Raw genomic sequence first — 27,493 nt, 5'->3', positions numbered from 1 at the left:
AGGAAGAACAAATAATACATGGAATAAAATAAAAATACAGACACGAACATGTAGACTTTCACACGTGATTACACTGAAGCGGTAATTACTCTTTACATGGAATAAGATATTGATTAGTTCATATGCGTCTCCCTCAGAGAATGGGCGAACCTCAAACGAACGTCAAAACAACTCTGCAGGTAAATATCAAAGATGGCGGCCTCCATGTGCCAAGTTGAGTAATTGTTTTGAAATCCCTAAAGTTGAGGAATAGGTGAGTTATTTGTGTTTCATGCAAAATCAAATATATTTCTATTGAATTGGAGACGTGTTTACTGCGGTTGTCAGATCATTTAATTGTCAAACACGCTAAGTTTCTTTGTATAGAAGTGAGTGTATGACCACATTCAACTCGTAGCAATTTAGTGTACGTGTTGATAATCAGTGGACCGACCGCTTCACGACGCTTGTAGACACTCATCCGTGAATAGCTGGTGAAGCTTCGACATTTTTCTGAAAGGAATTGCGCTAATTTCCTAAAGCCATTGCCTCTTGATTTGGAGTTCAGTATCTTGTTTATGTACCCTGTTATAGATTCTCACCTGATCTATGTCCTTGTCTAGAAATGAGTTTTTCAGACCCTAAACCCGAACGGCCCGAAGATTGAAGACCGCTGACACTATTTTATATCTTAATCTTGACAATGAAATTTTAGAAAATAATGTAATTCATCTACTCAGTTAATTGAACGTTGTGTCAGCGCTTTGAATAAGATAAAACCTTCTGTGACTTTCGAAACTGTTTCTAAGTTGAACACGTTGAACTGACTGTTTCGTTGTGGCACTTGAAAGGTCTTTTTGTGAACTATCAATGTGGGTGCCTTTGCTTCCTTTGTTCCTTACTATGATCAACATTATCCTTATTATCATCCGCGTTTTCGTTACTATGATCCACATCATCCTTACTATGATCCACATCATTCTTATAGTTTCCTCTCCCTCACTTTCCTGTCACATAATCACCCAAAGAATGATTAAATTCCCTGTTGAAATGTTCTCTGACTTCATAGAGTTAGGGGGCACGGGTGGCCCAGTAGTCTCAGGCTTGTGATTCCCTGTGCAGAGTTGCGTCCCTTGGGCATGCCAGAAACCTATGATTGTGGGTTCGAATCCCAATTCGCCCCAATTATGTTTCTAGGTTTGTCAGCACCATACCCGTGCTCGTGGGTTTCACAGAAGTGGTAAACGTCTAAGACCTGCATCACTTCGGGCTTTCCGCCCACATTAAGCTGACACGCCATGATATAACTGGAATACTGTTAAAAGTGGCGTTAAGCCCAACTCACTCACTCACTCACTCATAGAGTTAGACTGCATTGGAGCACTGCATTGAAGCACAACTGGGTCAGATCCAACAAGAGAGACAACATAAACACACATCTTGCCAGCTAGATTGTTTACTCTGAAAAGCCACAAGCATGCTCTCACATATGACGTCATCAGTATCGATGACGTAGGTACAGTGTCATGTGATCATATTTACACTATAGTAATGTGATGACTATAAATAGCAGACATAAAACCTATCATTCTTGCCGACTTGTGAAAGCAATGTTTTCAATTTGCACCATATTGGCACATTCCTTGCCACTCAGGATCTTGTTGATTACAGAATGGAATGAGTGGTGCCAAATGGTGCTGTAAGTGTCTATAGACTGAGTTCATGTGTCATCCTAACTACCCATTTCTTCAATATCTGTTACTATTTCACCCCTCTCTGATTATTTCTGTAACCTTTGAGGCATGCCAGGGTAATTTTGCACTTATTAACAAGGGTGACTATTGGTCTGGAAATCACTATTGCGATAACTATTGATATTGCAAGCAACTATTGAGATAAATATCGATAGTTTTCAGTTTATCATTTTAGATGGATTTTAGAGTTGAATTAAACCCTGGAACTGAAGTTTCCTTTGAATGTGATAACCATTACAAAAAATAAATAGTAAAGTTTGAGATATGACTGATTTCCTTTTTCTTTACCCTAATAATTTAAGAAAAAGAAACTTCCACATACCATGTGTAAATTACTAACACTCATGATCCAAAGAAAAACAAAAATGAACAGCATTGCATGTATTTTATTGATATGGTAACTACAATCAAAACTATCTATATTCCTAACTGAAATCGATACTATTGATGGGAAACTGATTTAACAATCGATTTATTGACTTTAAGTGCTTACCAATAGTAATATTTCGATTTAATGTGACACCCCTATTATTAACAGACATAGCTCAGTTAGTTAGCTTGACAGGCTAATGATCTGCGGGTCTCGAAGGTTTGAATCCAATGGATTATCACCATATCTGGTTACTTGTCTCGGGGGACATGATCTATGGCAGTGATTGGCCTAACAAGAAGTTGTAGTGCTAAGTCCTAAAGGTGCTCCTAGAAAAAGCCCTAAAGGTGCTCCTAGAAAACTAGAAGAGAGTGATGTTACCGTAATTGTTGCAGTAGGAAGCCATGTTGGAGAAGTTCCTGACAAGCCAGGTGTCGGAGTACCTGTGCCTCCCTGTGTGGACGGTGCTGCTGGCGACCGCCTGTCTGGTGTGGCTGCTCTACAGCGGAAGCAGAGGGATCAGTGTCAAGGTCAGGGTACATGAGTGAATGTTTCCATTAGTGGTGTAATGATACAGTGATACAGTGATACAGTATTGTATCCCAATATGAGGCCCATGATACAATACATGCATTCACAACCCCTGCATCGCAATCCATAGGATACATTTCATTACAAGTTATATTGTGTTGGTTTATTTAACGCCGCACTCAGCAATATTCCAGCTATACGACGGCGGTCTGTAAATAATCGAGTCTGGACCAGACAATCCAGTGATTGATATCATGAGCATCGATCCACGCAATTGGGATCGATGACATGTATCAACCAAGTCAGCGAGCCTGATCGCGTTAGTCGCCTTTTACGACAAGCATAGTCGCCTCTTACAGCAAGCATGGGTTGCTGAAGACCTATTCTACCCCGGATCTTCACGGGTCTGTCCCATGACAGTGATGAGGTTTGGGAGTAAAAGATGAACAGCTTCATGTGCAACTAGCGGTGGCCCAATTGATCACACAATTGTGATCAACATCAATGCTGATGGGAGAGTCCTCTTTCTGAGACTAGATTATTTAATTTTCAACCATGATTTATCATAATGTTGCCTTATGTCAAGATCAAAATTATTTGATCATATGTTTTGGATATAGGCTGACCCTTCAATATGAAATAGTCTCCAGTGAATACTGTGAAGAATGGATTTAGATACAAGTTAATTCAAAATGAAAACATGATCAAGTCATGCTTAGTTGTAGCGTGTATATCCAGAGTGTTCACTTTATTGTCCTGCATACATCAACAATGATCAAACATGTGTCAAACTGAAGTATTATTGCATATTATTTGTCAGGCTGTGTGTTATCGTAACTAAAACTGTTTCTAATGTTTCCATGGTTACAGAAAGCGGTGCGTGACTATGAAACAACTAGTATTGCGGAAGATGAAGCAGAAAAACCTGCTGAAAAGACCAAATACCGAAAAAAACTGAGGGAGAAACGGAAATTGAAGATTTTCTATGGAACACAAACTGGCAATGCGAAGGTGATCACGGTTCAAGTGCCTCAACACAAACAATAATACACATATTTGGGGAGAGTCATGAGCATAATAAGACAATGGACATTTTATGATAGAATGTAAAGCGCTTTGCATTTTGTCTTTTTTGGGAGTGTCCATCTTCCCAAGGCAAGCGTGTCCACTAGCCTATATCAAAGCCTAGTTTCTACCCTTATTGGGATCCTTATTGGCTCGACCCTGGCACCACCTCACATAGATCATGAGTGAGTGAGTGAGTGAGCGCTGCCTTTAGCAATATTCCAGCAACATCACGGCGGGGGACACCAGAAATGGGCTTCACACATTGTACCCATGTCGGGAATCGAACCTGGGTTTCGGCATGACGAGCGAACGTTTTAACCTATAGGCTACCCGACCGCCCACGCATAGATCATGAGTTGTGCCCTATTGTAATGAAAACAAGATATCCAATCAGATCCTGTTCCTACGTCTTAAAGCTTCACAAAGATGGCGTCTACCATAGGTAACAACCTAGTCAATCAGATAATGAAAATATTTGCGATGTCATCCATGACACAAAAACATAGGCAATCACTGGGGGGTTTAAAAGATGAAAAAGACATATTGGTGTCAACAAAGACAGGCAGCGATAAATCACTTTCATACGAAGATGTACTAGTCGTTGATGTTGATTTTGTGAAATGTTCTCTGATTGGACTATCGATATGTGCGATAGTCCAATCATATTTAGCACAGGAAAGGAGGCTTGATGTGGCTAGGGTGGAAACAAGACTTTGTCCCAGTCCCAGTCCCTTGCGTTTATTTTAAGTATAACATCTAAGATTGTTGCAGTTTCTGAGAAGTCAACTACATATATTTTTGACAGCATGTGCATTTGTAAATTGAATATTATGCATGTCTTATCTTTGAACTGGCACATAGGTCGTTAGAAATAAAATAAGAAATTAACATTGCCTATCAAGTGTATTATCTCCCTATCATCCTTCCCCGAGTCTTATTGCGCCATTCATTTATGACAGTGAGCTGGTTTGTGTATGTGGGTTAAACGCCACACTCAGCAATATTCCAGCTATATGATGGCTGTCTGTAAATAATCGAGTCTGGACCAGCCAATCCAGTGATTGACTTCATGAGCATTGATACACACAATTGGGATACGATTACAAACATCAACCAAGTCAGCGAGCCTGACCACCCGATCTCGTTACAGCATAGTTGCTTTTGACAGCAAACGTGGGTTGCTGAAGACCTATTATACCCCAGATCTTCACGGGTCCGTTATCACCTAGGATATGGCAGCTATGTCTGTTATCACCTAGGCCATGGCAGCTAGTTGTCTCTTGTGACAAGCATAGTTTCTTGCGGCATCTTCACGGGTCTGGTTCGCGTATGTCAATCAGGGATTCATCTCGACCTACTCAGAGGCCGATATTTGACCCTAAGTCTGCAGCAAATGGGAATTAAATAGTTCCTATTTCATGTAAATATAGTTCTAACTAATGTGGTGGCTGGTCAAGGTGAATTGTTATTCCTCTGATAACAGAATTAGACAAAAAGGAAGAGGCTTTATTTTACAATATTGTATTGAATGCAATGTCACTACACAATTTGTTAAAATATCTCTGAAAATGAGAACTTCAAAATTTTATAATCCAATTTTGAGCAAAATAAGAAAAATCACAGTGGCATTTCGTTGGGTCTCCTAGATACATGTCTCATGAATGGAAGGCTGCAATTGTAAGAATATTTGAAACAAAGCTATGGTGGTAAATGCATCCTGGATTTTGGCACATGAGAATTGAAATATAATCCATTGGATAATCTAGAATGGTGAAAAAAGGGAATTGGTATTTGATCCATTTTTCAGAATTGTCATGATCATCATTGATAATGATGTCAGCAGGTTTATTAAACAGCTGTTATAATATGTTGCACAGTGCTTCACAGGAAAGATGGTCTCTCAAGATGCTAATTCACTTATTCTGATTTCTCCACAGAAATTCGCTGAGGTCTTGGCTGCAGATGTAGCTGACAAAGGTTATCAAACATCGACAGTTGACCTCAGGACCTATGACCCAGAAGATGACCTCTCTGAAGAGGTAATGTGTGTACCGTCAATACTTCTTGTTGACCTGTGAAGATCCAGGGTAGCATAGGTCTTCAGCAACCCATGCTTGCCGTAAAAGGCGACTATGCTTGTTGTAAGAGGCGTTCGGATGCATGTCATCGTATCCCCATTGGCTAGATCGATGCTCATGATGTCAATCACTGGATTGTCTAGTCAAGACTCAGTTATTTTATTTTCTGAGGAGTAAATTTACAATCAGTCAATCAGTCTCTCAGTACAAATGAGACCCGTGAAGATCCGGGGTAGAAAAGGTCTTCGGCAACCCATACTTGCTGTAAAAAGCAACTATGCTTGTTGTAAGAGGCAATTAACGGGTTCAGATGGTCAGGCTCACTGACTTTGTTGATGCATGTCATCGTTTCCCGATTGCATAGATCGATGTTCATGATGTCAATCACTGACATGATGATTTACTTGATGATTTACAGACCGCTGTCATATAGCTGGAATATTGTTGAGTGCGACATTAAACAACAACCAAACAAACAGTACAAGCGAGCGAGGCATTCAGACGAGCATAACTGATGTCTGTATCTCAAAAGGAATATATAATTGGGAATCCTGAATGCAGAAAATAAATCCTTGCCATTATATTGTGGATTGTTTATACATCCTGACATTTCGAGGTGCTGGACTATAAAGGAAAGATTTGTGTTCTGTGATGATTTTCTTTTGCTAAGATCAACATTCCTAGTCTTCATAGGAAATGAAGCTGAATCATTTTAGAAAGCTGAAAATATGGATAAAGAAATTATGCGTCTGAAGTTTACCACAAGCTTGTTTGTTTGTTTGTTGTTTAACATCACACTCAGCAATATCAATTCATTAAAAGTTTATGTGAACTAGTGCAGGTATCACTTGACGTGAAACAGTGTATTGTTTCCGCCATCTGGACGGCATTTTTTATGTCTTTTAAATCTTATTGTGACGTAAGGTCGGAATGACGTAACACAAGAAATGCCATAGATGAAGATTGTTGATGTTATGATCAGTGCATTGTTCTATAGAGGTGCTCAAAATGATTAAGAAATAGTGGGAAATTATTACACTCACATGTGTGTCATGCTGATGTTCGTCTAAGGTGCCGCGATCCGCTGTGCAGAGTTGCCTCCCTTGGGCATGCCTGAAACCTATGATTGTGGATTCGAATCCCGGTTTGCCTCGATTACGTTTCTAGGTTTGTCTGCACCATGCCCATGCTCGTGGGTTTCACCGAAGTGGTAAGCGTCTGAGACCCGCATCACTTCGGGCTTTCCTCCCACATTAAGCTGACATGCTGTGATATAACTGGAATACAGTTAAAAGCGGCACTAAACTCAACTCACTCACTCACTCACTCACTCATGCAATCAGCATGATGCATATGCTTGTATAATAATCTCTGTGTATTCCATACAAGATGTCTGAGGGGCAGTGGAATAGCCAAGTGGTTAAAGCGTTTGCTTGTCATGGTGAAGGACTGGGTTCAATTCCCCACATTGGTACAATGTGTGAAGCCAATTTCTGGTATCCCCTGCCGTGACATTGCTGGAATATTGCTCACTCACTACAAGGATGTCTGCTTGTTAGTTTGTGATTTAAAGCTGCTGTTTGACATTTTTATCATATTGGGATATTTCATTTGTTTGAGAGTAAATTAATTATGTTTCAGACCGACCATTTGTGTGTGTTTATCATCTCCACCTACACAGACGGGACACCACCAGAGGGCGCTGAGTGGTTCTACAAATGGCTGCAGGAAACTGCCTCCGACTTCCGTGTCCAGAAGACGCTGCTCAAGGGCCTGCACTATGCCGTGTTTGGCCTGGGAAACTCTCTCTACACTGAAAACTATAATAAGGTAAAAACTAAATTGTTGCTCGACAGAATTATTACAATTTCAATTTCAATGTGTCATTAAATATATGAATGTTCTTTCAATGCTTTTCTGACAAGATCATGACAGTGTTGTCGACGATGTGCTTGTCCATGTTGTCAGTGGTCTTTGTAAATGACATTTTGGTATGTGGTTCCAAGTGGACAATACAGTAGGACATGGATATAATGAACTATGTGACCGGAGAAATCATTTTGATTTACTATTGCCCGCCATGATAACACGGGCAAGTGAACTGACACTTTGACAAAGTTTCGTGATATATTTATGTTAAATGTGTGTTTTACAGGCAAGATTAGTCAATTACATGTACAGATACGATTAACATGAGTGACAAGGTTGAATCGTCACTGCTGATTGAGTTGATTCGCCACTGAATGCGTACAGCCAATTGTCAGTGACACTTGACACTGAGTGAGATTTCTCAGTTTGCTATGCATGTTACTAAATAGTGGTTTTGGGGCTTGTCGAGGATCAGATATCAGTTCGCTATATACGTTTGTTTGCTGTAGACATGGTAGAGAGTTTGTGATGTATGTAATTTTATATGATAATATAGAGGAGATAAATCAGGGATTTTGTAACAGTTGGTTGTATCCGTTTGTTCCCTCTATCTGTGTTTCTTATATCTACTGTACTGTGTTCTACTGTATATGGGGAGGTCAGGTAGCCTAGTGGTTGAAGCGTTGGCTCATCACGCCGAAAATCCCGGTTCGATTCCCGACATAGGTACAATGTGTGAAGCCCATTTCTGGTGTCCACCGCCGTGATATTGCTGGAATATTGCTAAAAACAGTGTAAAATCAAACTCACTCACTCACTTACTCTACTGTATATATTTGGGGTTAATGTTACTTACCATGCTTACAGCATATTGAAGACCCATTGCCTATTTGACCCATACACCATTAGACCCAATGACTATCAGATCCATTTAGACCATTCGACCTGTTTACTATTTGACCCATGGACCAAAAGACACAGTGATTATTAGACCCATATGGACCCATTGAGTATTTGATCTGTGAACCATTTAACCCATACAGACCAACAGATCCATTGACTTTCAGACCCATATGGACTAATAAACCGATAGACAATTACACCCATATATATTATTAGACCCTTACAGGACTTCACTTCATGGATTATAACTGCTACAGGTTGCCAAGAACGTGGACTCATGGTTACGAGATCTTTCTGCACTCAGAATTGAAGCTGTTGGACTTGGAGATGAAAACGTGGCAAACAGTGAAAACGCAGGTAAGCAACAGGGTCAGATTACCTTGCAATATGATAATACTTTGCAGAGTACTTTTCATATGTTGTACTCCACGGGGTATTAAAGGTCACAAGAGGTCAATTGTCCCCAGGAGGTATGAGTGGTGCAGCCCAGAGTGGCATTTCTTGGGCCCGCCAGAATCCTATGATTGTGGGTTCCAATCCGGGTTCGTGGTATTATGTGTCTTGGTTTGTCAGCACCATATCTGTGCTTGTGGGTTTCAAAGAAATTGGTAAACTTTTTGAGACCTGCATCACTTCGGGCTTTCCTCCCACATATAATTGGAATACAGTTTAAAGTGGGGTTAAGCAAACTCATTCACTCACCCATTGTATCCATGTTTATTCTCCCTTTGGAGAGACTCAGGCAAAAATGTATGTCTCACAAGTATCATTCCAGGACAGAATAGGTCCCCACTATCCCATGCTTGTTTCCCTGTGGAGATTCCAGGGCAGAATAGGTCCCCACTATCCCCCGCTTGTTTCCCTGTGGAGATTCCAGGGCAGAATAGGTCCCCACTATCCCATGCTTGTCTCCCTGTGGAGATTCCAGGACAGAATAGGTCCCCACTATCCCATGCTTGTTTCCCTGTGGAGATTCCAAGACAGAATAGGTCCCCACTATCCCCTGCTTGTCTCCCTGTGGAGATTTCAGGACAGAATAGGTCCCCACTATCTCCTGCTTGTCTCCCTGTGGAGATTCCAGGACAGAATAGGTCCCCACTATCCTGGGATTATTCATATGCATATATGCATATATATTCAAATATATACATATTTTTGTTCTACCTAGAGAATGATTTTTTTGCAAATTCATTTCATGCTGTGCTTTATAGGACTAGAAGAAGACTTTAGGGCCTGGAAGAGGCAGTTTGTCAAGACAGCGAAGCCTGTGTTGAACGGTCGGACCGTGAAGCGGTGTGTGGGGGAGAAGTGTGGCGGCAAGTGCGAGTGTGTCAAAAAAACTGACACAACAGAGGCTGATGGGAAGGCCTGCAGCAGCGACGGAGAGTGCAGCAGTGATGATCAGGTCGGTGCAACCAAAGTTTCTGAAATTCACATGACATTTGTTTGGACGGATGAGGATTGATAAGGACATAAAGCCCTAGCAACATATACAAATGACTAAAATGCATGATGAGTTGATGGTTTTATTCAAACATCTTCAGAAAACTAGATGCAGTTCAGTGACCAAAGATTCCCATTTCATGAAATGTCAGCTTGGGTTAAGAACAGGTGTGGTAAAATATATTTCATGAAAATCATGAAATCTGGTCTTTTTCAAACATTTACGTTAACATTCTTGCCATGATGTTATTTATACATGTTATAAGTCCTAAATGTAAAACATTAAGTTACCACTGACTGTGAAGTATCCTTCAGATTGGAAATTTGACACTTTCAGTGGGTGAAGAGGGTTGCCATTTCATACAGATAAGCCATAATTCCCTGTAGCTTGTTGCTTGTTTCATGATAATTTGAAAAGCGGGTAAAGTGGACTGTTGACTGTGTCATACTGACCCCCAGCTACATTGTCAGGGGTCTTTCAAATACAGTGTAGGGTGAAGACTTGATATTCATTTTCAACTATTCTCACGACTCAGAATTTTATGTTGTATACAAAAGCCCCTTGCTACTGACATTGATACTTACTTACATGCCCTGCAGGTTTTGTTTGAAAGCAGTAGTGAGGATGAGAAGGTGACAAGTATGTCCAGGTCCAGCCCTGGGGTTGTCGACCTGGAGGACCTGGGGATGATAATGAAGAATGTCAAGAAGGTAGGCATGACACGCTGATGAAGATGTTATTTGGTGTTATCAGCTAGGTCATGGCAGCTATGTGTGTTATCACCTAGGACATGACAGCTATGTGTGTTATCACCTAGGACATAGCAGCTATGTCTGTTATCACCTAGGCCATGGCAGCTGTCTGTTATCACCTAGTACATGGCAGCTATGTCTGTTATCACCTAGGACATGGCAGCTGTGTCTGTTATCACCTAGGACATGGCAGCTATATATGTTATCACCTAGGACTTGGCAGCTATGTATGTTATCACCTCGGACATAGCAGCTATGTCTGTTATCACCTAGTACATGGCAGCTATGTCCGTTATCATCTAGGACATGGCAGCTATATTTGTTATCACCTAGGGCATTGCAGCTATGTCTGTTATCACCTAGGACATGGCAGCTATGTCTGTTATCACCTATATTGCCTGGTAGTTGTGACATTTTATCCATTAGTCCAGCCAAAATATAACCCCTGATTTCCTTTCATAGTCAGTTAACTCCCTCGCCTCGGGAAGAGATGCTGATGCATATTTAGAAATGCATTGTCTCCTTGAAGTGATTTTGTTTGAAATAAGCCTCTGTTCACACCAGTGGATGGGAATCCTGAAGGATCAGATGCTAATGTGTCTGTTAACCGAGAGCCTCACCGACAACTTGGGTTGTATACTCCCTAGGGAGCTGAGAATTAAATAAGCATGCACACCGATCCATTGTGGTAAAGGGGCTTGTGAGCTGCCTAGCTGGAAGTCAGGCTATGTAAATAAATAATGTTATATTATCTGTTTCTTGATATTGGTTGATGATTTTGTTGATGTTGTTGATGTTCAGAACAAGCAGGTGGAGGTGGATGAGAATGAGGATGTGTCGTCCACGGAGCCGAGGGAGATGATCACGCCGCTACTGCGACAGTCGCTGGAGAAGCAGGGCTACAAGCTAATTGGTTCTCACTCCGGGGTCAAATTATGCAGGTGGACAAAGGTCAGAACTTATTAAATTTTTTTAATTCAACTGAAAATGATTTAGGCATGAAATGGGTGTATTAACTTGGCTGATTTAATAATTCATACGACAGAATTATTTCCCCAATATGTAGGGTGTCAAAATGAAAATATGAATATGATGATATATGAATAAAATGAAAATATTGATTTCGCTGCTACACTGTTTCTTTTTTGATCCATTCATATAATTTTAACTACTATTTTGGAATCTGTTTCTGCAGATGTTCGAAAGAATTTATTCTCTGGCATTGATCATGTTGATGCTTTATAGTCCATTACTGAAATTCATAAACTGACTCAGCTGCAAGAAGAAAGCACCGTTCTCCACATGATTTCAGTTTACTGTAACAGTTGTTTATTGCGACACAAGGATTTATCGAGGATTCCAAACCAAGTGCCTCTAGCAGGCAACGTAGGAAAAACTATTAATATTTTTCAAAATTGGATATATTTTTTTAAAGTTCTTACTCTCAAATTAGGAGGTATATTTAATATTGCATTCAATGCAACAGTGTAAAACTAAGCACTTAAGTCTTCTCGATAACTTTATTGGTACTGTTATCAGTGAAATACAAGTCACCTCCACAAAGCATTGGCTATCGTTGGTAATACCTATACCTACAGGAATTGCGAAATTTTCTAATTTGGGAATTAGTGTTGACTTTGGCTGTAGACTTGGGCTGAATAACAGCCTCTGAGCTGGTCTAGATACATCACTTGATAGATAATCCAAGTAATTAGAAAAAGCCAACCTTTTTCAGACATGTTTTGTGGTAACTGTATAGGGAGCTGCCGAGTATCATTGATGAAAATGTCAACATGCTGAAGGTCTGGGTTTGATTCCTGACACGGGTACAATGTGTGAAGCCCATTTCTGATCTCCCAGCCGTGATATTGCTGGAATATTGATGAAAGTTGCGTAAGACCATACTCACTCACACAATGATTGAAAATGCCTTAGATTAACCTGATAATGACAGTCATGGTTCAGACGGTGACCGTACATACATGGATGAACTGTTTTATTATTTTATGAACAGCTCTTAATACAAAGTTGAAACAAAGTACTCAAAACATAAGGATGGAATTGAGAATAATGTCACCATGGTAATAGGAATGCAATCTCATTAAAATCAGTTCTTAGTTCTTGCTATTGCTAAACAAAGATCTGAGGACATCCCATTACGGGTCACGTCAGAGCGACCTTTCATCCGACCAATCAAAGTGTCGCTTACCAGATCATGAAAGTGACAGTCGGAATGTGTTTTCTAATCATGCAACCTCGAAAACACTTAACACAGTGTTTTCCAAACGACAGTTACGGCCAATACGACTGATTCCATCAAAATTTTCTTCTATCTCGCACTTCAGTGGGATAAACATTTGAACGGAGAAGACGTTGCACAGTATGTGGGAAGCACTGCCATACAATCGCAACCATATATGAGACATTCCGGAATGTGTTCAGTTCTTAAAATTTTAATCGAGAACTGTGTGAACTGATCTTTCAAGTGTAGTCTGAAGTGGAAGTCGCCAGGTTGAAACGGGTGCTGTAAAGCTCGAGAATGTTGCTTTCTAATTGGCTGATGTTGACTTCTTGTTAGTTATTTCGGTGGTCGGTCAAAGTTGGCGAAAGGTCGTTCTGACATGACCCCTAATGGGATGTCCTCAGATCTTTGTTTAGCGGCAGCGAGAACTTAGATCTGATTTTACCGAGATTGATAGGAATGCTATTTGAGCTGAGTTGGTGTTGGGCTGTAAGCTAGCATGCAAAGGGAAGACATTGTCCTTCAGTCCATGTTGCGGGGCAGGGGAGGCTGCTACAAGCACACGTTCTACGGTATTGAATCTCACCGCTGTATGGAGACCACGCCCAGTCTGGCCTGTGCCAACAAGTGTGTCTTCTGCTGGAGGTAAGTGTCTCTGTGTGTCTCCTTGGCGTGTCTGCTGTGTCACTGCTTAGCATGTCTGACCTGTGTGTCTGTCACTTGTGTGCCCACTTTGTGTCTCTTTCTGTGTCTGTGTCTGCCCATTTTTGTGTGTCTGTTGTGTGTGCCTGCTGTGTATCTGTTGTGTGTGCCTGCTGTGTGTCTGTTTAAGGTCTGCTGTTTGCCTCTACGCGTCTGCCGTGTGCCTGATGTGCATCTACGCATCTGCTGAGTACCTGATGTGTATCTACGCGTCTGCTGTGTGCCTGATGTGTATCTACGCGTCTGCTGTGTGCCTGATGTGTATCTACGCGTCTCCTGTGTGCCTGATGTGTATCCACACGTCTGCTGTGTGCCTGATGTGTATCTATGCATCTGCTGTGTGCCTGATGTGTATCTACGCGTCTGCTGTGTGCCTGATGTGTATCTACGCGTCGGCTGTGTACCTGATGTGTATCTTCGCGTCTGACGTGTACCTGATGTGTATCTTCGCGTCTGACGTGTACCTGATGTGTATCTTCGTGTCTGCTGTGTGCCTTATGTGTATCTACGCGTCTGCTGTGTGCCTGATGTGTATCTACACTTCTGCTGTGTGCCTGATGTGTATCCACACGTCTGCTGTGTACCTGATGTGTATCTTCGTGTCTGCTGTGTGCCTGATGTGTATCTTCGTGTCGGCTGTGTACCTGATGTGTATCTTCGTGTCTGCTGTGTGCCTGATGTGTATTTTCGTGTCGGCTGTGTACCTGATGTGTATCTTCGTGTCTGCTGTGTGCCTGATGTGTATCTTCAGGTCTGCTGTGTGCCTGATGTGTATCTTCGTGTCTGCTGTGTGCCTGATGTGTATCTTCGTGTCTACTGTGTACCTGATGTGTATCTTCGTGTCGGCTGTGTACCTGATGTGTATCTACACGTCGGCTGTGTACCTGATGTGTATCTTCGTGTCGGCTGTGTACCTGATGTGTATCTTCAGGTCTGCTGTGTGCCTGATGTGTATCTTCGTGTCTGCTGTGTGCCTGATGTGTATCTTCGTGTCTACTGTGTACCTGATGTGTATCTTCGTGTCGGCTGTGTACCTGATGTGTATCTACACGTCGGCTGTGTACCTGATGTGTATCTTCGTGTCTGCTGTGTGCCTGATGTGTATCTACGCGTCGGCTGTGTACCTGATGTGTATCTACGCATCTGCTGTGTGCCTGATGTGTATCTTCGTGTCTGCTGTGTGCTTGATGTGTATCTTTGTGTCTGCTGTGTGCCTGATGTGTATCCACACGTCTGCTGTGTGCCTGATGTGTATCTACGCATCTGCTGTGTGCCTGATGTGTATCCACACGTCTGCTGTGTGCCTGATGTGTATCTACGCATCTGCTGTGTGCCTGATGTGTATCCACGCATCTGCTGTGTGCCTGATGTGTATCCACGCGTCTGCTGTGTGCCTGATGTGTATCTACGCATCTGCTGTGTACCTGATGTGTATCTACGCGTCTGCTGTGTGCCTGATGTGTATCTACGCGTCTGCTGTGTGCCTGATGTGTATCTACGCGTCTGCTGTGTACCTGATGTGTATCTACGCGTCTCCTGTGTGCCTGATGTGTATCTACGCGTCGGCTGTGTGCCTGATGTGTATCCACACGTCTGCTGTGTGCCTGATGTGTATCTATGCATCTGCTGTGTACTTGATGTGTATCTTCGCGTCTGCTGTGTGCCTGATGTGTATCCACGCGTCTGCTGTGTGCCTGATGTGTATCTACGCATCTGCTGTGTACCTGATGTGTATCTTCGCGTCTGCTGTGTACCTGATGTGTATCTTCGCGTCTGCTGTGTGCCTGATGTGTATCCACGCATCTGCTGTGTGCCTGATGTGTATCTTCGTGTCTGCTGTGTGCCTGATGTGTATCTTCGCGTCTGCTGTGTGCCTGATGTGTATCCACACGTCTGCTGTGTGCCTGATGTGTATCTTCGCATCAGCTGTGTACCTGATGTGTATCTTCGCGTCTGCTGTGTGCCTGATGTGTATCTACGCGTCTGCTGTGTGCCTGATGTGTATCTACGCATGTGCTGTGTACCTGATGTGTATCTTCGTGTCTGCTGTGTACCTGATGTGTATCTACGCGTCTGCTGTGTTCCTGATGTGTATCTACGCGTCTGCTGTGTACCTGATGTGTATCTACGCGTCTGCTGTGTACCTGATGTGTATCTACGCGTCTGCTGTGTGCCTGATGTGTATCTACGCGTCGGCTGTGTACCTGATGTGTATCTTCGCGTCTGACGTGTACCTGATGTGTATCTTCGCGTCTGACGTGTACCTGATGTGTATCTTCGTGTCTGCTGTGTGCCTTATGTGTATCTACGCGTCTGCTGTGTGCCTGATGTGTATCTACACTTCTGCTGTGTGCCTGATGTGTATCCACACATCTGCTGTGTACCTGATGTGTATCTTCGTGTCTGCTGTGTGCCTGATGTGTATCTTCGTGTCGGCTGTGTACCTGATGTGTATCTTCGTGTCTGCTGTGTGCCTGATGTGTATCTTCGTGTCTGCTGTGTACCTGATGTGTATCTTCGTGTCGGCTGTGTACCTGATGTGTATCTTCGTGTCTGCTGTGTGCCTGATGTGTATCTTCAGGTCTGCTGTGTGCCTGATGTGTATCTTCGTGTCTGCTGTGTACCTGATGTGTATCTTCGTGTCTACTGTGTACCTGATGTGTATCTTCGTGTCGGCTGTGTACCTGATGTGTATCTACACGTCGGCTGTGTACCTGATGTGTATCTTCGTGTCGGCTGTGTACCTGATGTGTATCTTCAGGTCTGCTGTGTGCCTGATGTGTATCTTCGTGTCTGCTGTGTGCCTGATGTGTATCTTCGTGTCTACTGTGTACCTGATGTGTATCTTCGTGTCGGCTGTGTACCTGATGTGTATCTACACGTCGGCTGTGTACCTGATGTGTATCTTCGTGTCTGCTGTGTGCCTGATGTGTATCTACACGTCGGCTGTGTACCTGATGTGTATCTTCGTGTCTGCTGTGTGCCTGATGTGTATCTACACGTTGGCTGTGTACCTGATGTGTATCTTTACGTCTGCTGTGTGCCTGATGTGTATCTTTACGTCTGCTGTGTGCCTGATGTGTATCTTTACGTCTGCTGTGTGCCTGATGTGTATCTACACGTCGGCTGTGTACCTGATGTGTATCTTTACGTCTGCTGTGTGCCTGATGTGTATCTTCGCGTCTGCTGTGTACCTGATGTGTATCTTTACGTCTGCTGTGTGCCTGATGTGTATCTACACGTCGGCTGTGTACCTGATGTGTATCTTTACGTCTGCTGTGTGCCTGATGTGTATCTTCGCGTCTGCTGTGTACCTGATGTGTATCTTCGTGTCTGCTGTGTGCCTGATGTGTATCTTCGTGTCTGCTGTGTACCTGATGTGTATCCACGCGTCTGCTGTGTACCTGATGTGTATCTTCGCGTCTGCTGTGTGCCTGATGTGTATCCACGCATCTGCTGTGTACCTGATGTGTATCTACACTTCTGCTGTGTGCCTGATGTGTATCTATGCGTCTGCTGTGTGCCTGATGTGTATCCACGCGTCTGCTGTGTGCCTGATGTGTATCTACGCGTCTGCTGTGTACCTGATGTGTATCTTCTCGTCTGCCGTGTGCCTGATGTGTATCTTCGCGTCTGCCGTGTGCCTGATGTGTATCTATGCGAGGATGTTAACGAGTTGCTTGTTATCTCCCCAGACATCACACCAACCCTGTGGGCACAGAGTGGAAGTGGAAGATGGATGATGCCGATACTGTCTTCCAGGGGGCGCTCAACAACCATGTTGGTCTCATCAAGCAGTTCCGAGGTCAGTGACGCTTTCTCTTCCAGTTTTAAAGGAAGCACTGGTGGTTCAGTCATCTAAGGCACTACAAGCTGTACGAAGTTGCGTCCCTAAGGCCTGGCATGAAACCTGTGGTACTGGGTTTGAATCCCAGCTTTGCCTGTATTATATACCTAGCTTTATCAGCACCTTACTCATACTCATGGATTTCACCAAAGTGCTAAACATCTAAGACCTGCCTAATTTTGAACTTTCCTCCCACATTAAGCTCTTATAACTGAAATACTGTTCAAAGAGGAGTTAAACCTTACTCACTCACTCACTCACTCACTCACTCACTCACTCACTCACTCACTCAAAAATACAGTGGTGATAGCAAAAGTGAGTGACAATAATATATATTCACCTAGCAGCGACAGTGGTCAAGCTTAATTGATGGGTTAGGCAGGGAATCAGGGATGATGAGCGATCTTCACATGAAAGCTGGTTCCAAAGTGATGAAATTTGTGAGAGATACGTAAACACGCTATTGTCCCCTTACAAGCTTCTGGAAAATGCTATACCATGCCCTAACCACATAGAACATTACAGAAATTCCGGTAACATACTATCACTGTCCGTGGAATGCCGAACCATAAGTTTACACACCACACTAGCATCTAAATATAGTAACTTCCTGACGACTGACCACTGTCCAAAAACAATGCAATCTACCAAATCCTAACAGAAACATTGAGACACAGTGACACAATCATTGTTAAACAATAAAATACACTGCATTATAACAAAGGAATGTATTCAACAGTAAATTGCCACAAATTTAAAATTATTCCTTAATATGTCTGCCAGGAGTGCCCGGAGTGCAGCCCGAGAGGTTTGCGGAAGGCCTGGAGCCCAAGCACTGCGCCCTGTCCCTGGTTGGGGAGCCCATCATGTACCCAGAGATCAACAAGTTCATCAGCCTCCTCCATGGCAAAGGCATTTCCTCCTTCCTCGTCACCAACGCCCAGTTCCCAGATGCAATCAAGTAAGCAGGAAGTTGTCTCGGTCGCACATGCTCCTGTTCACCTCAGCAATGTAAACACTGTAAATCTTGAAATGAATGTGTGGCCAAATTAATGTGAGTGTTGTCTGCTGGTATTTGAAAGCTTTGTTTCCTGATGTGTTGCATGGTAGAACGTCCGCCTGGAGAGCGGTAGGTCCGGGGTTCAATTCCCAGCCGCGTCATACCAAAAGACGTTAAAAGATGGTACTTGTTGTTACCCTGTCTGGTGCACGGCATTAAGGGGCTAAAACAAGGACTGGTCGGCTCAGAGTCAGTATACTGTGTCTGAGTGGAGTATTCATGTTAAAGTGCGGCATGGTATCTCAGTGTGCTAGCACTATAAATCGGCATCAGTCCGGACTAGTAAAAGCAGCCACACACACACACGTGCATGCATGTTGCTTTATAAGTGCAATTATCTTGGAGGCGACGTTCAACCCCATTTCACCTCACCTCACCTGATGTGCTGCAGTGAAATGTGGCCTACAAGTTGATGATGCAGTAGATGAGGATGTTCTGTTGTGGAGGGCAGTGTGTGTGCAGCAGGTCAGGGTTCAGCAGCACAACATTTACCGTAAATCATGAAATTAATGCGTCACCAAATTATCATCGACCCCCTGGGCTAAAATGTGACATGAAATTAACGTGGGTAGCCATACCTTTGAAGTTGAAACATCAATCAAGAAGCAATACACCAGAACTGACGTAGAATAAATGTGCGATCATGAAGTAGTATGGGGTGATAGCAGTTCCGTTTAATAACATCACAAAGTTGAATACAACTGCTTGACATGTGATCTAACTCCCATGAAATCAAAAGCCGGAAATTCAAAATATGGCATATTCAAAAGAGACGGTTAAGGTCACTGACTAAGGTTGTAGAGGTTCCATGTGTTGTCAGCTCAGTCATGCGAGTGTGAATGAGCAGTGTTATGTGTTCACCACGACACCTGTTACTGAACCTGGACAATGGAGTATGGACATACACTGATCACTAAAAATCTGGGTTAGAATTGGACTTTAGCAACCCATGCTTGTCCTAGAAATAGACCAACAGGATCAGTTGATGCCTGTCTTTGTATGCCATTTTCATGGATGGATGTGCATTATGTCAATCACTGGATTGTCGTGAAATGTTTATTACTGTTTTCTTGGGTCAGAAGCAGGACATGTCCATCAGTGATCTATCAGACCCGTGACGATCCGGGGTAGAAAAGGTCTTCAGCAACCCATTCTTGCCGTAAAAGGCGACTATGCTTGTCGTAAGAGGCAATTAACGGGATTGGGTGGTCAAGCTCGCTGACCTGTTTGATGCATGTTATCATATTTCTATTGAGTGGATTGATACTCATGATGTCAATCACTGGATTATCTGGTCCAGACTCAATTGCGTCCATGTCACCATCATATAGCTGGGGGCGGTCGGGTAGCCTCGTAGTTAAAGCGTTTGCTCGTTACGCCAAAGACCCGGGTTCGATTCCCTACATGGGTACAATGTGTGAAGCCCATTTCTGGTGTCCCCCGCCGTGATATTGCTTGAATGTTGCAAAAAGCGGCGTAAAATCAAACTCACTCACTCACTCACTCACTCACTCACTCACTCATATAGCTGGAGTATTGGTGTTGTGTTAAGCAACAAACAATCCATCTTGTGTGTGTCAGGGACCTGAGCCCGGTGACCCAGCTGTATGTGAGTGTGGACGCCAGCACCAAGGAGAGTCTGAAGAAGATCGACCGCCCGCTGTTCCGTGACTACTGGCAGCGCTTCCTGGACAGCCTGGAGGCCCTGGCCAGCAAGGGGCAGAGAACTGTGTACAGACTCACGCTGGTCAAGGCCTGGAACACAGAGGAAGTGCAGAACTATGCCAGCCTCGTCTCCCGGGGAAAGCCAGACTTCATTGAGGTCAAGGTAGGAAATGGTTGTATGTCTTTATGATGGTCTTCGAGTCCTGGGGCAAGGGAGTTAAAGGACTCTAAAAGTCTAATTTCCACTCCTCGGGAAGAAAGCGGGAGTGGGGTAGCCTGGTGGTTGAACCAAACTCATGAACATTTGTTGTGGTGGAATCGATATGCCAGTGGTTTTGTTCCTGAGGAACCAAACTCTTGAACATTTGTTCTGGTGGAATTGATATGCCAGGGGTTTTGTTCCTGAGGAACCCAACTCTTGACCATTTGTTCTGGTGGAATCGATATGCCAGGGGTTTTGTTTCAGAGGAACCAAACTCTTGAACATTTGTTGTGGTGGAATCGATATGGCAGGGTTTTTTTTCCTGAGGAACCCAACTCTTGAACATTTGTTCTGGTGGAATCGATATGCAAGGGGTTTTGTTCCTGAGGAGCCAGACTCTTGAACATTTGTTGTGGTGGAATCAATATGCCAGGGGTTTTGTTCCTGAGGAACCAAACTCTTGCCATATCAATTCCACTAGTACAAATATTCAGGGAGAACATTTTTACACTCACGAAAGAACCTACTCATTCATATACTCACTTACCAGATCAGGCAAAGTGACACGTAAGGATGTTAATAGGCTGACGCAGCACTATTCATGGCACATGGTCCAAAAGCCTTGATAAATGAATTAATCATGAGAATTGTTTTCTTGCTTCACACTGTCTTTTCTAATTCACCACCACTCGCCTGTTTCCCACTTCTAGTTGCATCCTGTTATGAAGACAATATCAACTTCACAGTCTGCCTGACCAAAAAACGTATACGAAATTGATTAATCGTTTATCGTAATAATGCAGCACAAACCCAGCCCATTCTATTATCTGCCAATCAGGGAACAGGAGTCCATGAGTGGGAGTGGCCTGATTTTGTTTCAGCTAATTGTAAAGGACACAAAACAAAGATGGCTTGGTTACCATGGTTACCCAGTCAGATGCCACAGAATCATGTATAGTTTATGTATTCCAATTTATTGGCTTTGTTCCAGGGCGTGACCTACTGTGGGGAGTCCAAGGCTTCCACTCTGACGATGGCCAATGTCCCCTGGCACCAGGAAGTCGTCAGTTTTGTGCAGCAGCTTGCAGATGCTCTGCCAGATTACGAGATAGCATCGGAGCATGAACACTCGAACTGTATCCTCATCGCCCACACCAAGGTAGGTCACACTCAATAGGACTGATTAAGCACAGGAACATCTATCTGGACAACCTGTTTGTGATCCAAGGCCAAGCAGGTCCAATTAGTACTCTATGCTTGTTGTAAGCCCCAAGGCAAAGCAGGTCCAATTTACTCTATGCTTTAAAGACCCAAGGCCAAATAGGTCCAATTAGCATCATATGCTTTAAGGACCCAAGGCCAAGTAGGTCCATATTGTTCTTTGTGCTAGTTGTAAGAACTAAGGCCAAGTAGGTCCATATGGTCCTCTTTGATTGTTGTTAGACCCAAGGATAAGTAGGTCTTATAGTACTCTATGCTTGTTGCAAGGCTGAGTAGGTCAATATAGTACTATATACTTGTTGCAAGGCCAAGTAGGTCAAAATAGTACTCTATACTTGTTGCAAGGCAAGATAGGTCCATTTAGTACTCTATGCTTGTTGTAACACACCACTACAATGATGATTGAGGATATTCTGTGATATGGACATTGCATTATCTAAATATATCAATGAATAATTCTTTCTGTTGAAAGATGAGGAAAAGTGAAATCTCCTCTTTGCCAATGGCTGATCTTGCTTTTACATGTTGTTATTCACTAAAAGAATGTTGGCTTAGATTGGCGAAAGTATGTATATTTTTCTTCTCCTACAGTTCAAGATCAAGGATGAATGGTGGACATGGATAGACTATCCTCGGTTTCATCAGCTCATATCAGAATATAACCAATCAGGAGGCCAGAAAACATTTACTGCAGAGGACTATATGGCCCCTACTCCAAACTGGGCAGTGTTTGGAGCTTCGGAGAGAGGGTTTGACCCGGTCGAGACTCGGTTCCATAGAAAGAAGCAGAAGGACATCAGTGGCTGCTAACACCTGCTGTCTGACCTTATGTCTGACCCTGAGCCTGACCCTGCCATCTGACCTTGCTGTCTGACCTTGTGTCTGACCCTGCTGTCTGACCTTGTGTCTGACCCTGATGTCTGACCTTGTGTGTCTGACCCTGCTGTCTAACCTTGCTCTCTGACTTGTTGACTGACTCGGGTGTTTAAGGGATGGGAAGTTTAAGGATGTACAGATGTATATTGATTAAATGGACAAGTGGAAGGACTTGGATGTGAATGTGTGTGTGGCAGAGTTACATCCCTTAGAAATCTTTGATCCTGGGTGTGAATCAGGTTTGTCCCCAATATATACTTGCTTGTGGGTTTCAAAGACCCTCATCCCACTTCAGGCTGACACCAGTCGCTATATAACTGAAATATATTGTTTAAAGGAATGTTAAACCAAACTTACTCACTCACACAATACAAGACATATTGATATGCTGTGGTCATGGTTATTGAAGCTGTTTGGTTCTTCCCCCCACCCCCTCTAAAACATCTGTGAATCTGTAAGTATCTTTTATGAGCGCTGCTCCCAAGCTTCCAATATAGCTCTAAGACTGGACATTTACATGACAGTTTATCTATGACAACAAATTGAACTTGTTGTGTATAGTTTTTGTAAGCGTGCCATTTGTCATTTTCCTTAGCCCTGAATGCTTATTGCAACGAATACGGTACCTGTCTTAAGCCATTATAAATTCATCATCAGATTTTCACCCCTGCTCCCTTCATTAGCAGACGCCCCATCCTACTTTAAGTACATCATTTTCTTATTCCCCATTGCAAATACTGACATGAAGAGCACTATTCTCTTGAGCCTCACTTATCCGGACACTAGCATTTTCTCAAATATTGTCCAGATTACCAAGTTTCCAGATATCAGAATCCATTGTTAAATGACAAGAGTTACCTCCCTTCTCAAATTCTACCGAAGCATAAAATGCTCTATTATTATACTGTGCAAACACTTAGACACCTTGTCATTGCATTCTATTAATAGGATCATCTCAATGGGATCACGGGGGCGGTCGGGTAGCCTAGTGGTTAAAGCGTTCGCTCGTTTCGCCGAAGACCCGGGTTCGAATCTCGACATGGGTACAATGTGTGAAGCCCATTTCTGGTGTCCCCCGCCGTGATATTGCTGGAATATTGCTAAAGCGGTGTAAAACCAAACTCACTCACTCAATGGGATCACGTGATACCTGTCACTTAAATGGCGGCCGTCGGGTATTTGATTAAAACAAATACTGTCAAGCGTGATCACTGTTGGTTAGGAGGACATAATATAGTATGTATTTTACACTGTTGGTAATTAAAATTCACTGTCTGGATCCAAATTCTTGGATACAGGAATCCTATTATAAATTATTTTTTTGTTCATATATCAATCGTCTGGTAGGCAAGGTTTCCGGGTATGTTGGGTCTGGATAGCGGGGTTGTGTGTCATTGTGCCTCTCTGGATTTGTTAGCCTGCCTTACATTCATGGTTAAAGGGATAAAACAAGGATGGGTTGACTGATACAATATCAAAGCATTTTCCACTCTATGGATTTCTGTTGATGCTTATGATATTTGTGATATAATGTGAAGCAGTTTGATTATGACTGAATTGTTTTTGTAAAATTTGTTTTTATTATGTTTTATTTTGTTTTATAATGTTTTATTGACCCATTTGTTTTAGGAGTTTGGTGATTTGCATGAAATTTAACTGGGCCTATAAAATGCAATTTATACAACATGCGGCTTTATTTTACAACCTGGGTTTGACTTGTGAAAAGTTCTCCCACACTGGTGATGTGTTGGCTTCAATACAATGATTCAATACTCTCTGAATTCACTATTTTGATATTGAAGGAATTGTCCATTATTTGTGAGAAGGTACATATTTCATTATATCACCACCTTCATATTTAAAGTGGGGCCACAGGTGGCCCAGTCGTCTAAGGTGCAGCGATTCACTGTGCAGAGTTGTGTCCCTTGGGTACGCCAGAAACCTATGATTGTGGGTTCAAATCCCAGTTCTCACCGATTATGTTTCTAGGTTTGTCAGCACCATACCCATCCTTGTAGGTTTCACTGAAAGTGGTAAACGTCTGAGACCTGAATCACTTCAGGCTTTCCTCCTACATTAAGCTGACACGCCGCAATATAACTGGTATATTGTTAAAAACGGCGTTAAACCCAACTCACTCATGTTTAAAGTTGAAATCTTTGATTTGTGTTAGAATTGTTGAAGTATTATATTATATATTATTTTATTATTCTAAGAGTACTGTAACAGTTGATTATGGGGATTCAGACACCCTGGATTATCACAGGATCCTGTTGGAACTCTTCAATCAGTGTACACGATTCAGTGATATGGGATCCTGTACTTATGGGGTCTTTTCTCACGGGATTATAGGAGACTTATTTGGGAAATGAATGTTACGGTCTAATGATGTTACAGTTTCATGAGTGTCCAGCTACCTATACTCATGGGTTTGAATTCCAGATTCACGCTGAATATGTTTTTGGGGTTGTTGGTGCCATACAAGCGGCACGTTGGTTTAACCAAGTGGTAAGCATCGGCTCTGACGTCATGCTGATTTGCCATGACTGAAATGATTAAACCAAACTCACTCTCTCATTAAGGGATGGTGGAGTTGCCTAGTAGTTAAAGTGTTTGCTTGTCATGCGGAAGGCCCGGGTTCAATTCCCCACATGGTACAATGTGTGAAGCCCATTTCTGGTGTACCCCGCCATGATATTGCTGGAATATTGCCAAAAGTGGCGTACTCACTCACTCACTCACTCACTCTCTCATTCGCCTTTGTATTAAACTATTCCAGATTGTCTTCTGTGGAGGACTCCTTGATTTATGAGGGAAAAAGAGAAAGGGTCACTAAAAATACAATCTTCAAGCAATAATTTTTGGAGGTGTGTCAGCAATGTTGCATATATTTCTTAATATACTGATACAAATAAATAAGGGAACATTTGAAACAGGTGAGTGAGATAATGGATCTTGACTCGGGCAGTAATATACCAGGTGTCATGGTGATATGTAAATAATCAAAGCCAGCCTGAGTAAACTAGTGGTTGACAGCATGAGCATCAATGTGTGGTCTCGGCGGAATCCTCCCACATCAAGCTGACAACTCATGATATGACGGAATACTTTTCGATGCTGCGTTAAGCCCTTCTCATGGAGCCCCCATGGCTATGTGTTCCCTTAGTTTCATCCATGAGTATATTTTTTTTACATGCTGTTATTTATGATGCATATGTATATGTCTATAGTTAGTTTATGTTTGGGGGGCACAGGTGGCCCAGTCATCTAAGGCGCCGTGATTCGCTGTGCAGAGTTGCGTCCCTTGGGCACGCCAGAAACCTATGATTGTGGGTTCGAATCCCGATTAGCCCCGATTATGTTTTTAGGTTTGTCAGCACCATACCTGTGCTGGTAGGTGTCACCGAAGTGGTAAACGTCTGAGAGCTGCATCACTTCGGGCTTTCCTCCCACACTAAGCTGACACGCCGCGATATAACTGGAATAATGTTGAAAGCGGTGTTAAACCCAACTCACTAGTTTGTGCTTGACTCTGGTCAGGATGAATTTGGTAGGACTGTCTTAAAACTTCTTATACAGGTTGAATAATATTACTGGGTATTGTTTCATATTATCATTGGTTACAGCAAAGATGAGAGGTTTCTGACATTGAATCCAGTGGCACTGCTAGTCAACTCACCATGAAAATAGTTATTCAACAGTTGGCATTAGCCCTGTGGACAGTGTGTTTGTTTGTCAAGAAGAGGCTAGGTTTGAATCCAAACAAGACAACATTTGAGCACCCTGCTTAATACATTCCATAAGTGCTAACTGACAATACTTGCTTGTGTTTGATCTTATGCTTTTGAAGACTGAGGACTGGGATAGTCCGTGTGTATGTCCGAACATTGTTCTTGTAAATAAATACTCCCCTCTCTATACTGCTGTTGTGTCACAATAGAAGATGCGGGTTACAATGGGTCTTCAGTAACCCATGCTTGTTGTAAGAGGCGACTAAAGGGATCAGGTGGTAGGGTTCGTTGACTTGGTTGATGCATGTCATCTGTTCCCAATTGTGTGGATCTTGGCCTCACACATTGAACCATATCTGGGAACCGAACCCAGGCTTTCAGCAGGAGTGAACACTTTAACCTGTAGGCTACCCCACCACCCACTCTGATGGTACCATGTGTTACTAAGGCAAAATTGGGTGAATCTTGGAGATTATTGCACTTGTACAGGCACGGTTGTGGCTGCTGGTACTTGTCAAGACCTCGAACCTGAATCTTTGTATGATTGTTTGTTTATTTGTTGTTTAACGCTGCTCTCAGCAGTATTCCAGCTATATGACGGCGGTCTGTAAATAGAGCCTGGACCAGACAATCCAGTGATTGACATCATGCGCATCAATCCATGCATTTGGGATACAATGACATGCATCAACCAAGTCAGCAAGCCTGAACCCGTTTGTCACCAGATGACAAGCATGGGTTGCTGAAGACCTATTCTACCCCGGGTCTTCATCAGTCATCTTTGTATAAAAAGTGAACCATTGAAGCATTATCCTACTCTGCCTCCCTTTGAATGATGTGATGTGTTCAAACACGTTGTGTTGTTCCAGCGCAGAACACTTGTCTACTCAGTGAATCTGGCATAAGACACTGCAGATTTGCCTCCCTTGGCCGTGCCAGGATCTCCTGGTAATTGCTGCAACGCACAGTCAGCCTAAGTATAATTGTCTGTTATCGCTATACCCTTTTCTGTAGGAAACTACGGTTTTCTAAAAAGATATTCTAGTGTACAAAAACCGTCTTGTCCTAGTCCCTGCGGCTTGAAGTTTAGCGAGATGGGCCACGCCATGGTGGGCACGTCTAGGTTTTGTGAGAATATCTCCCGCTGAACGCCACGGCCTGTGCAACAAAATCGGAATCCTGTGCAAATGATAAAATTA

The 27,493-nt window shown here is 42.9% G+C and overlaps 1 protein-coding gene across 1 annotated transcript; it reads left to right on the top strand.

Moving 5' to 3' along the window:
• Positions 1-185: 185 nt before the first annotated feature.
• On the top strand, positions 186-22,991 carry LOC139455305 (S-adenosyl-L-methionine-dependent tRNA 4-demethylwyosine synthase TYW1-like). The gene is made up of 15 exons (XM_071236857.1): positions 186-253; positions 2,499-2,633; positions 3,505-3,645; positions 5,640-5,741; positions 7,422-7,610; positions 8,810-8,909; positions 9,764-9,957; positions 10,596-10,706; positions 11,550-11,699; positions 13,517-13,635; positions 17,388-17,497; positions 18,323-18,500; positions 20,181-20,427; positions 21,458-21,625; positions 22,279-22,991. The coding sequence occupies exons 2-15, from the start codon at positions 2,508-2,510 to the stop codon at positions 22,495-22,497; spliced, it is 2,154 nt and encodes a 717-aa protein (XP_071092958.1). The 5' UTR covers positions 186-253; positions 2,499-2,507; the 3' UTR covers positions 22,498-22,991.
• The last annotated feature ends 4,502 nt before the right edge of the window (positions 22,992-27,493 follow it).

The sequence above is a fragment of the Haliotis cracherodii genome, unplaced genomic scaffold, assembly GCF_022045235.1.
Source record: "Haliotis cracherodii isolate W230 unplaced genomic scaffold, xgHalCrac1.p SCAF_11, whole genome shotgun sequence".
Lineage (NCBI taxonomy): Eukaryota > Metazoa > Mollusca > Gastropoda > Lepetellida > Haliotidae > Haliotis > Haliotis cracherodii.
Note: the sequence above shows the minus strand (reverse complement) of the source record. Positions and strands in the feature narration are given on the sequence as shown.